Below are 12,961 nucleotides of genomic sequence, written 5' to 3' on the forward strand. Positions count from 1 at the left end.
CAGACACTATACAACTCTTAGAGGCAAACATAGGCAGACCACTCTATGACATAAATCACAGCAAGATCCTTTTTGACCTACCTCCTAGAGTAATGGAAATAAAAACAGGAATAAACAAATGGGACCTAATGAAACTTAAAAGCTTTTGCACAGCAAAGGAAACCATAAACAAGACGAAAAGACAAACCTCAGAGTGGGAGAAAATATTTGCAAACAAAGCAACTGATAAAGGATTAATCTCCAAAATGTACAGGCAGCTCCTGCAGCTCAACATCAAAAAAACAAACAACCCAATCCAAAAATGGGCAGAAGACCTAAATAGACATTTCTCTAAATAATATATACAGATTGCCAACAAGCACATGAAAGGATGCTCAACATCACTAATCATTAGAGAAATGCTAATCAAAAACTACAATGAGGTATCCCCTCACACTGGTCAGAATGGCTATCATCAAAAAATCTACAAACAATAAATGCTGGAGAGGGTGTGGAGAAAAGGGAACCCTCTTGCCCTGTTGGTGGGAATGTAAATTGATACAGCCACTATGGAGAACAGTATGGAGGTTCCTTAAAAAACTAAAAATAGAACTACCATACGACTCAGCGATCCCACTACTGGGCATATACCCTGAGAAAACCATAATTCAAAAAGAGTCATGTACCACAATGTTCACTGCAGCACTATTTACAATAGCCAGGACGTGGAAGCGACCTAAGTGTCCATCGACAGATGAATGGATAAAGAAGATGTGGCACATATATACAATGGAATATTACTCAGCCATAAAAAGAAATGGAATTGAGTTATTTGTAGTGAGGTGGATGGACCTAGAGACTGTCATACAGAGTGAAGTATGTCAGAGAAAAACAAATACTGTATGCTGATACATATATATGGGATCTAAAAAAAAAAAAATGGTTCTGAAGAATGTAGGGGCAGGACAGGGATAAAGATGCAGATGTAGAGAATGGACTTGAGGACACGGGGAGAGGGAAGGGTAAGCTGGGATGAAGTGAGAGAGTGGCATGGACACATATACACTACCAAATGTGAAATAGATAGCTAGTGGGAAGCAGCCACATAGCACAGGGAGATCAGCTTGGTGCTTTGTGTCCACCTAGAGGGGTGGGATAGGGAGGGTGGGAGGGAGACGCAAGAGGGAGGGTATATGGGGATATATATTTATGTATAGCTGATTCACTTTGTTATACAGCAGAAACTAACACACTATTGTAAAGCAATTATACTCCAATAAAGATGTTAAAAGTAAATAAATAAATAGAATAAACGTAGGTGAAATAATTAGAAAATAAGAGGGTCCCAGAATATGTGGCACCAACATTAATTGTAGGAGGATTTCAGAGAAAGCCAGTATGTGTTTTTATATGGATGAGGGAAAGGGGAGTAGTAAGGGACTGCCTCTGAGGACAAGGTAGAGCTTCCTCTGAAGCCGAAAAGACAAAAGAAATTTGCAAAGTGAAATAGTGTGCATACATGAAGCAGGAAAATGATACTGCAAGCAGCAGGAAGTAATAAGGAGAAGGCAGCCATACAAAGAAGAGTTCTGCAAAGTTATTTATATTTATGAAAGAAATCATGATACAGTAAAAAAAAAAAAAAAAAAAAAGTTAGGGCCTAGGAAGTAAGCCTTGAGCCAGGCAGACCTGGGTGTCTATCCCAGCTCCACCACTTTCTATGTGACCATGAGCAAGTTATTTAGGAGACCTGAACCTAGATTTTCCTAAATTAAATGTAGAGCTGTTACGCATAGTAGAAATAATGGGATAGCCTGCTTATAGGTACTCGACAACTTTAAGCTGTTATTATTGTTGGTGGTGGTATTTAAACTGCTCGACACAAACCATCAATGTAGTACAAATGATCAGGCCAAAAAGTGTCACCCTGGTCAACTGTATTAACAAAAATAATCTGTAAAAAACTTATAAAAGGCTGATTGCATGTCCTTTTAGTATTTTACTGGAGCACTGCTAACAGCCTCACCCCAAAATTACTTAACTCTATAGGGAGATATACTCTGTCTTGTTACTTACTATTAATTAAGCCCAGACTCTGTGACATAAGATGTTAATTTGTGTCACATTTTCATTTTATATCTGTCTGAGAGTCATGCCTTTAATTTTCTGAAGATTATATTCTGACAACAACTTGAATGATGGGTTGAGCCAAAAAGATATGGTTGGTTGGGTTTTCAGAAATGCTATGTAGACAGGCACCAATTTAGCTGAGAATAAAAAACAGAAAATAGCTTCTTTTCGGCCAGAACCTCCATCTTCCAGTAATTCGCCAAAATGACCAACACAAAGAGAAAGAGGAGGGGCACCCGCTACATGTTCTCTAGGCCTTTTAGAAAACATGGAGCTGCTCCTTTGGCCACACACATGCAAATCTACAAGAAAGGTGATATTGTAGATATCAAGGGAACGGGCACTGTTCAAAAAGGAATGCCCCACAAATGTTGCCATGGCGAAACTGGGAGAGTCTACAATGTTACCCAGCATGCTGTTGGCATCATTGTAAACATACAAGCTAAGGGCAAGATTCTTGCCAAGAGAATTAATGTGTGTATCGAGCATGTTACGCACTCTAAGAGCTGAGATAGCTTCCTGAAACGAGTGAAGGAAAATGATCAGAAAAAGAAGGAAGCCAAAGAGAAAGGTACTTGGGTTCAGCTGAAGCGCCAGCCTGCTCCCCCAGGGAAGCACACTTCGTGAGAACCAATGGAAAGAAGCCTGAACTGCTGGAGCCCACTCCCTATGAATTCATGGCATGATGGGGGTAAAGAAAATAAAAGACCTGGACTGTAAAAAAAAAAAAAAAAAAACAGAAAATAAAAAACAAGGTACGGAGGCATCTTATTTTCAATTAAAAGTTACCACTGATTTTTTAAAAAAAACTTTCTAAGTTTTATCTCATATCCATAATATTAACCAAAAGAATGCTAGGATGGAACATAATTATAGGATACAGTGAAGAGGGTAACGAAACAATGTACCTCTAACTACATTATCCATACCTTGGTTTGGAAATGGATTCTATTTCCTTCCTTCCACATCTCAGTTTGTAGAGTTTGTCCTGGATATACTGGTTTTGCAAAACGAACCTTTCAAAAAAATGTGTTTTGGGGTTAAGAATGTTTTAATATGAAACTTTTCCACTTTGCAGGGGGGTGGTATTTGGGGGGAAGGTTGGAGAGCATAAAAGGAAGAAACAGAGACTGGACTATACTTAAATTCATAAAAATAGTAGTATGATAAAATTAGTAGAGATATTTAGTAAAAGTTAATTCTTTGTCTTTCAAAATATAGAATCAATAAATAGTTTAATCTTGACGAATCAAAACACAGAAGAATAATCATATTAAGTAGAGTTATATAGGTAACTACCAGAACAACTTAAGAGAAGCAGTTAAAAGTAGCACTAGGGGCTTCCCTGGTGGCGCAGTGGTTGAGAGTCTGCCTGCTAATGCAGGGTACACGGGTTCGAGCCTTGGTCTGGGAGGATCCCACATGCCGTGGAGCAACTGGGCCCGTGAGCCACAACTGCTGAGCCTGTGCGTCTGGAGCCTGTGCGTCTGGAGCCTGTGCTCCGCAGCGGGAGAGGCCGCGACAGTGAGAGGCCTGCGCACCGCGATGAAGAGTGGCCCCCACTTGCCGTAACTGGAGAAAGCCCTCACACAGAAACGAAGACCCAACACAGCCATAAATAAATAAATAAATAAATTAATTAATTTAAAAAAAAAAAAGTAGCACTAATTAAGTCTGAGGAATAAGACCTGGGGTTGTTGTATAGGACAGAATAATTACATTTTTTATTTCTTAATTTTCTATACTATTTTATTTGCTCTGTGTATATATTATTCGCTGGTTTTTAAAATCATTATAATAATAACTATAAAATAGTTATAATAATGAGAATAATCAGTGTTATCAAAGGCAAGACATCAGAAAATAAATTTCCACTGCTGCATGGAGTACAAACTGATAAGAGCTTTTGGAGCTATTTGACACTGCCTTAAAGTTTTGTTTTGTTTTGTTTTAAGTGTATGTCTTTCGATTTATGCAAAACTGTGCAGAGTCAGTTTTCTTTGCAATTTATAATGGATGAAAACTAAAAGTGCAAAACTAGGGCTTCCCTGGTGGTGCAGTGGTTAAGAATCCGCCTGCCAATGCAGGGGACACGGGTTCGAGTCCTGGTCCAGGAAGATCCCACATGCTGCGGAGCAACTAAGCCCGTGTGCCACAACTACTGAGCCTGTGCTCTAGAGCCCACGAGCCACAACTACTGAGCCCGCGTGCTATAACTACTGAAGCCCGCACACCTAGAGCCTGTGCTCCGCAGCAAGAGAAGCCACCGCAATGAGAAGCCCGCACACCACAATGAAGAGTAGCCCCCACTCGCCACAACTAGAGAAAGCCTGCGCGCAGCAAGGAAGACTCAATACAGCCAAAAAATAAAGAAATTTACAGTGACCACAAAAAAAAAAGTGCAAAACTAAAATCAATATGCAACCAACATACTGATATAGGTGCATGTTTATTAGAGTTCAAATGCAGCCACTTAACATTTTCAATTAAATTAAGGCAAATTATAAAACAGTAAAACATGAATAAATAAATTTTTAAAGGTAAATCTTGAGTTTGTTAAGGCATATATGCTGATATATGTATGCTCCTAATTAATTTACAAAACAATCAAATCAATCTGTTAAAAGTATAACTGTATATAATATCCTTCATGATGCAAGTGTAATAGAGGCATTTAGAGCTACAAAAAGAGAACTTGCTGATTGCCAAGTCAATGAAATAATAAAAATAATAACTTCGGTATAGTACCTATTTTTAAGTGAAGTCACTAAGACTCCTCTAAAACTAAAAAGGAACAAGTAGTTAAATTATTAATAATTTACACATACCTTAATTGCTTTGAATCTTGACACATCATTATCTGCAAACTGCTGTAAAACATGCCTGGCAGAAAATCCAAATGTACATAATCCATGTAATATGGGCTTGTCAAAACCTAAAAATGAGAGAGAGAATTTAGTTAGATAAAGGCACATTTCATGTTTAAAAACCAAGAACAGTTCATTCAGGACTTCAAAAATACATTTTTAAACTGCATTAGCCTGACTCATACCACCTATCTTAACACATTATTGACCAGGGGGATTTTTGCAGAAACTAACGCCTATGGCGTTAATACATCTCCAGTCAATAATGTGTTAAGAAACATGGAAAATATTTTATAAATAATACTTCCTGGGAAAAAAATTATGAAATAAACAAAAAACGAAAAAAAAAAGGAAGGAATGTCAGAGATCTGGGGACACAAATAATTATTTTGTTTCGCTTTGGTTGTAACCATGAAATCATCCACAGTGATTTCAATATCCATGTATGTAGATGATCCTTCTTCAACCTTTCAGTTCTTTGCTCTCCCCTCCAATGGCCTTGACCTTCATGATAACTCAGACACCCATCCCCATGGTCCTATCCTAGACCTTGCACTAGCAGGAGCTACCTTCCACCATAATCTGAATTTCACGTACACCATTTTCTGAACACTACTTCCCACCTTTCCATGTCTTTTGCATAAACATATTAGGAGAGGGCTATTTTTAAAATGTTACTCAAACTTCCAGTCATAAGTAGCGACGTCTTTAAGTATTATTTAGATAACTGAGCTAATATTTTCATTGGCTCACATTATTAGCAACTCACCTGCTAAGTTAGCAAAGTCAGGATCAATGTGTAAGGGATTCCAGTCTCCACTGAGGCGGTATAAAGCAGCCTGTGGAGAAAGAATTATAAAAGAAACTAGCACCCAGTGCCTTCTTAGAATACATTAAAATAAAAACAGGAAATATGGCTGATTATTGCATAAGAAATGCATTATAATGTACCTAATAGTAGCTTTGATTAAAAAATAACTATTTTTAACAAAAAAAGATTAAGTGTAAACCAAATGCTTTTTGTAACACCTGCCACTGAGATCATAAGGCGTGAGGACTGTCAAATAATAGGAAGGGGAACCAAGAACTACATCTGGGAACAACACTGGTTACCACTGCCTAAGGAGAAATTCACAAAAAGGAATCCATCAATCTACTCTCGTTAAAACACAATGAAGGGCTTCCCTAGTGGCGCACTGGTTAAGAATCCGCCTGCCAATGCAGGGGACACGGGTTTGATCCTTGGTCCGGGAAGATCTCACATGCCGTGGAGCAACTAAGCCCGTGCGCCACAGCTACTGAGCTTGAGCTCTAGAGCCCGCGAGCCACAACTACTGAAGCCCAAGCACCCCAACTACTGAAGCCCACATGCCCTAGAGCCCACGCTCCTCAACAAAGGGAAGCCACCACAATGAGAAGTCTGTGCACCACAACAAACAGTAGCCCCCGCTCGCCGCAACTAGAGAAAGCCCGCGCACAGCAACAAAGACCCAATGCAGCCAAAAATTAATTAATTAATTAATTAATTTTTTAAAAATAAAATAAAATAAACAAACATTTTTTAAAAAAACACAATGAAGATAAGGTGTAAATGTTTATAGCCTCTTCTAACCAAGCAAAATTTATGCCAACTTTCTTAATGGGGTGTTTTAAATTGAAGCCTGTAACCCAATACTAGACATATAAACATCACACACTTCTCACAAACTTTCATTCTACTGGGTATACTAAATCCTGAGATCAGCTCATCCTGCAAAAAAACAGACTAATAACTTGCCATTAAGATTATATTCCTGCTTACTCCAGATCTTCACATCACTTCTGTACTTAGATAAGGCACAATTAGCAGAAAGATACAGATAACAATAGGAAAAAAGTCACCATACTTCCCAGCATTTAAATTGTGCGTTGGTCAAATGAGAGAGTACTTTTCAGTACTGAAGGGAAGAAATTCACAAAAGAGCTAACAGTAAGTATTTAATGTATCTGTGTATTAACTTTGGGTCTGCCTCTAGACTTCTCTCTTATCAATTGCTAGGTTAAGCTTTCCAAGACTATTAAAATGTTGTGTAGAGACTAGCCATGTCAGCATACCTGACTTTCTTAATGAGTTTTTGTTGTTTTTAATTATTGATTATTCTTTTTTAACACATTTTATTTACAGAAAATAACATCTCCTGTAATTCATAGGAAAATGTTGTTTACTTTTTAATGTTTTGTACAATTTTCATAAGCTCTTTCTCTTTCCCATCACTCTATATGATAGTTTTCTAAATTATTCACTTTTTTAATGACTCAGTATTTTTTCCCTTTATATGGCTTCTAAAAATAATTAAATCAAATCAACAATTATCATATAGATGTGACTTAAGATTCTGTATAAGATGGCAGAAGATTAAATGATAAATTTTAGAAAGCACTTTAAAAAAATAAAACACTAGGCAAATATACATCATCATGTTGCATACAAATGGTAAAAGAATGACGAATTTCAGGGCCCAAAGCGGAAGGTGTCAAACACATAATAGATCATGGGCTTTGGCACCAGACAGACCTAGGTTCAAATCCAGCTCTGCCATTAGTGGGCAATTTTCTTTATCACCCTAGCCTCAACCTTCTCATTTAAAAAACTGAGAGGCTAATCAAACTCTTACAGAGCATTATCCTTGATAAATATTAATACCTCAATAAATGTGAACTATTATGATTATTTAAAAGATTTCAGCAACAGTATAAGACAATCAAGTTTTTAAGATTAGTGTCAGTGTTCTTACCCCACAGATATCATTCCTATAAATGAAAAGAAACAACTTTTCTAAAGAAATCATATTAAAGGAATATGAAAATTTTCATATTATTTCAATGACAGCATTGCTTCCAACAGAAGGCAGAATTAGCAAAGACATAAAAGATCTATGATGAGAAATGACTAAAGTCAACTGATTGGATGTTTGACTAAATTCAATCATAATGCAAAATGACCATTCTCCAAACAATAAAGAACACTATCAAGGTTTATTTTCTGAATATCCTGAAGGACTTTCGTATTTCAGAAGAAAAGCAAAAAGCTTCGTGTTTTGGTGTTTCATTTCTGCCTAGATGTAAAAATCACTAAAATTCACACATACAAACTAAGAAAAATAGATCTATATTGTCTTACTTGAGTATTAAATGTAAGTGGGAGGATCTTCCATATATGAGTAAATTAGTTCCTAGTTTTATTTATTTAAAGTGTACCATTAGGGACTTCCCTAGTCATCCAGTGGTTAAGAATCCACCTTCCAGTGCAGGGGACATGGGTTTGATCCCTGGTCAGGGAACTAATACCCCACATGCCAAGGGGCAACTAGGCCCTTGCGCCACAACTACTGAGCGCACACCCTCTAGAGCCCGCGCACCACAACTAGAGAGCCCACGTGCCGTAACTACTGATCCCACACACCCTGGAGCCTGCGCACCAGAACTAGAGGGCCCACGTGTCTCAGTGAAAGAGTCCGCATGCCGCAACGAAGACCCTGTGTGCCACAACTAAGACCCAATGCAGCCAAATAAATAAGTAAATTTTTTTTTTAAAGTGTACATTAAGTTAAACCAAATGCTAAATAAAAAAGGTCAGGAATTAGTTCTTCCCAAATCCTCACATCCCCTAAAAAAGCAAACAGATCGACAAGAAAAACAAGTAAAACTACACAGATCCCAGGCCTACAGTGTAATTAGAAGAGAAAAACCACACACTTCAAATTCCTATAAGTAGAAAAAAAAACACCTATATCCAGCAGCACTGTCTTGTGAGCACCCTCTCAAAACTGCTAGAGAGAGTGGTAGGGGTGGGGAGGGGGAGTATAGCAGAAGCTCATGGAAGAGAAAAAAGGAAACAAAGAAAAATCACTTCGAGACACAGACAGTCTACCTCGAGGACAAAAATACTGAGAAGAATCCTGGAAGATTAGAATACTGACTACTGAGAAAAGAATTAAAAGTGCACGGGCCTCCAAACGGCAGTCCTAGAAAGGCAATACTTCTGAGGAAGAAGAGGATAAAACAAAGATGTCTCCTTCGAAGACGAATGGTGAAGAAAGAGAAGCAAGAGGGGAAATTTATGATCCTGCAGGATAAAGAGAACTACAAAAAATTTAATAAAACACTTCCCCACTATGCCTTACTCCAAAAAGCCATCCATTAAAGAAAAGGCACTTTGCTATACTGACAGATGACAATCTTGAATTTCTTTAAGAACCTTGTAAACTGTCCCAAACTACTAACTTTACCTACAAAATGCATATAGGTAAGTAATCTTCACCTGTACAAAGCTACAATAAGACTAAAAAAGAAAATAAGAACCAAAACATTATAATAAATACAATTTTCCCAAACAAAACAACTAGCAAACAGAAGAAAACGATAACACAATACTCAAGCATTTGGGGATAGGAAATAAACATCTGGAATCTGAAATTCAAAAACCAAAAATATAAATGGACAACAAACATGAAGAAATGAAGTAAGAGATGATTAAACTTGGGAAAGAAATAAAAGAAAAATCAAAGTCATACCAGAAATTGAAGACTAAATTATAATGTTCCCAAAGGAGAACATATTCAAACAAAATTTTAATAAGGGGCATAGAAGAAAAAGAAGAAAAAAACCAAGAGAATGGAAATGAGATTAATAAAGAACTACAAAAGGACAGAAAATGGTTGGAAGAAAGATAGAAAAAGATCCAATGTACATAAAGAGTACCTGAAGAAATAAAAATAAAACAATGAATAAGAACTAATATTTAAAATTATAACCCTAGAAAACTTTTTGAAAATAAAAGATCTGAACACACATATTAAAAAGGCCCACCAGGTACATGGGAAAACGGACCTGGAATGAGCAACACTGAGACTTATCCTAGTAAAACTATGAGATTTTTAAAGATGAAGGAAAAAAAAATCCTAAAGCCCTCGAGGATAAAGATCAAGTAACTTAAAGGAAGATAATGACTGGCATCAGACTTCTAAACAGCAATATAGAAAGCCAGGCAACAATGGAACACCATTTTAAGAAACTCAAGATTTCATATCCAGCCAAGCTGTCCTTTGAGTATCCAGGGTATAGAAAAATAGTTTTAAATACATAGGAACCGGACTTCCCTGGTGGCGCAGTGGTTAAGAATCCGCCTGCCAGTGCAAGGGGACATGGGTTCAAGCCCTGGTCCAGGAAGATCCCACATGCCGCAGAGCAACTAAGCCCATGTGCCACAACTACTGAGCCTGTGCTCTAGAGCCCATGAGCCACAACTACTGAGCCCATGTGCCACAACTACTGAAGCCCGCACGCCTAGAGCCCGTGCTCCGAAACAAAGAGAAACCACCACAACGAGAAGCCCGCGCACCACAATGAAGAGTAGCCCCCGATTGCTGCAACTAGAGAAAGCCCGCGCGCAGCGACGACAACCCAGTGCAGCCAAAAATAAATAAATAAATTTATTTAATAAATAAATAAAAACATAGGAACCAAAGGAATACTATACACGAGGCCTTCTTGGGGAACCTACCACAGGAGGAGCTTTATCCAACCAGGAGATATGGGAGAACCTTTGGCAAAAGGATTGATATATATTCGATTGCAAATCTAAGACTAAGACAAAGGTGGGGAAGGGGGAAGAATAATATATAAATGTTAAATTGTTCTGAAAAAGTAAAATTAATGCATTCCCCAAAATGGGAACTGTAAGGGAAAGAGAAACAAGAAAATAAAATAGGCTCTTTAATTGTTAGAAACAAGTAGGAAACAAAGCACAGCAATAAAAACTGAGAAAACAAATAGTAATAAATGAGAAAATTGGGCACTATGGGCATATAAAAAGGTATAGGACTTCCACTTTCAGCCTAGATGGAATAAGTGGAATGAACTTACTCTTCCACTGTAAACAATTAGGAAAAAAAAATTTTTTTAAGTGGGCGAGGGAGATACTGTTCTTAGACATTGGACAGTAGGCAGGACAGGATTATGATTCTTGATAGAAAAGAAACAAACAAGATGGACTCTACAATGGCCACAGCGCTCTGCCTGACAGCACTTTCTAGACTGCAGTGCAAAAAGGGAAACCGAAACATAGCAAAACAGTCTCAAAGAGTTAAAGAGATAAAGATCAGAGTTCTGGGAGAATGGGCAGCTGGAATGCAGACGTACTGAAAAGGAGGAAGCTACACAGGAAACAGCTCCAGAAATTGAAATAGAAATCCCCTTGAGGGCCAAAGAGAAAGGCCCTGGAAGATGAGACACCACCCGGAGAAGAAGCCGGGTGGAGATTAGAGGCACGCCAGCCAACAGGGAGCACTAAGACCCTGCACTTGTGAAAGAGCCATCCGGGACTTTCCTGCCCCACCCAGCCGCCGTCTGAGAACAGCCACATGAGTGACAGCCAACACCGTTTGTAGCACAAGGACCACCCAGGCGACCCAGAGTCATGCAAAATAATAAATCACTGTTTCAAAACAAAATTTTAAAAGTACTTACAATACACATGGTAATATAATAAAGAATTATACTTTAATGGATAGTATAACCAATATTCCAAAGATTAACTTTATTTAACAATGATGGTAGCTAAGGTCCTAATTGTTAGAATAAGTAGTAGGAGATATGTATCTAAGGAAACTAAAGATACTTGTTTTCATTCTCCTCAAATACAAAGCCTGACACCTGTTACCTATTTATTCTTTGGTCTTTCTGGATTATTGGAGAAGAATTTTCTCTTTATTAATTATGAAAAACCATGAAGTATACTTGTACTATATACCAGTTTGAAGATGAAGAAATTTTCCTAAAGACATGAAAAACAAAATATTCCAGAAGTGATATTGGTAGAGCTATGGTTGCCAGTTTCCCTACTGATTGAAAAGTTACTTATTTAATTTAAATACCTGGCACAAAGTTTAGGCTATAACAACATAATCTGTTCCATTTCCACTTCTCCTTAAAGGTCTGTTCGTCCACAATCATCTCCCACCACTCTCCGGTGTGAATGCTCTAATTCTTACTCCTTGTACATACATCATGCTCTTTTCTGCTATCATTACTAAGTTCTTATCCCCTTCCAGGCCATACTGCAAGCCTTATACCCCTGGCAAAACAGAAGATCTATACACCATTTTAGTTCAGAAGTCCCATCTTTCCTACCAAACTCTTCTGTATGTCATTCTCTAATGAGTAGCCCATCTCAGAATGTCTACAGCACTTACTCTATAATTCAAAGCCTTGTATTTAATCATTCGTTGCTTAGAATAGGTGCCCTAGAAATGAAGACATCTACGCCTTAAATCTAAGTGTCCTTTCAGTTCCTTGTCAATAGATCACACTTCTACTTGATTTGTATCTCCTATAGCACAGATCCAATTTAAAACAGCCCACAAATCCCCTGAAATTTATGCAAAGTTTTATGCAAAATGTTTTTGAAGAAACAGTCGGTAGTTTTTATCATATTCTCGAGTGACCATATGATACAAATGGTCAGGAACCTCTGTCAAATGATGGGTGCCCATTATTTATACAAAAAAGATTTGTTAACTTATAAACTGTCCTTTGTCACACAGCAAAATACTCAAGTCTGCTAAAAGCTAACAAAAAGTTCTATTCATCTGAAAAAAGAAAACAAGAAAATCTTTCTGCTTACTGTATAAAGAAATTCAAGCCATGGAAACTATTCAGCTTTTCTTATCTACAGCAGATACATTTTATTATTTCAGTAACACAAGAATAATAATGGAGCATTTCTGGGTTTTCTGAACCATGAAACCATGAAGTCTTCTGTTCTTTAGTGTGCTAATAAAATGAATTTCACTATGAAGCTTTAATTAAACATAAATATGAGTGCTCTCTTAAGAAACTGATAAGAAATAGGGATGGGAAGAACAATTAAAGGCAAAAACTAATCTGAGGTAGAAAGTATTGTTCTATCACCCAATTATATAGTGTATAAAAAAATACAATTAATA

At 37.5% G+C, this 12,961-nt stretch overlaps 1 protein-coding gene across 1 annotated transcript in view; it reads right to left on the reverse strand.

The window, feature by feature from the left end:
* The window catches only part of LOC130707261 (peroxisomal multifunctional enzyme type 2-like), a 62,015-nt gene that overhangs the window by 9,407 nt on the left and 39,647 nt on the right, over positions 1-12,961 (reverse strand). The window contains exons 16-18 of the mRNA XM_057540918.1: positions 5,746-5,815; positions 4,938-5,044; positions 3,039-3,125 (exon numbers count right to left, since the gene is read on the reverse strand). Of these exons, the coding sequence (XP_057396901.1) occupies positions 3,039-3,125; positions 4,938-5,044; positions 5,746-5,815 (264 nt within the window). The remainder of the gene's footprint in view (positions 1-3,038; positions 3,126-4,937; positions 5,045-5,745; positions 5,816-12,961) is intronic.

Source organism: Balaenoptera acutorostrata, chromosome 2 (genome assembly GCF_949987535.1).
Source record: "Balaenoptera acutorostrata chromosome 2, mBalAcu1.1, whole genome shotgun sequence".
NCBI classification, from domain to species: Eukaryota; Metazoa; Chordata; class Mammalia; order Artiodactyla; family Balaenopteridae; genus Balaenoptera; species Balaenoptera acutorostrata.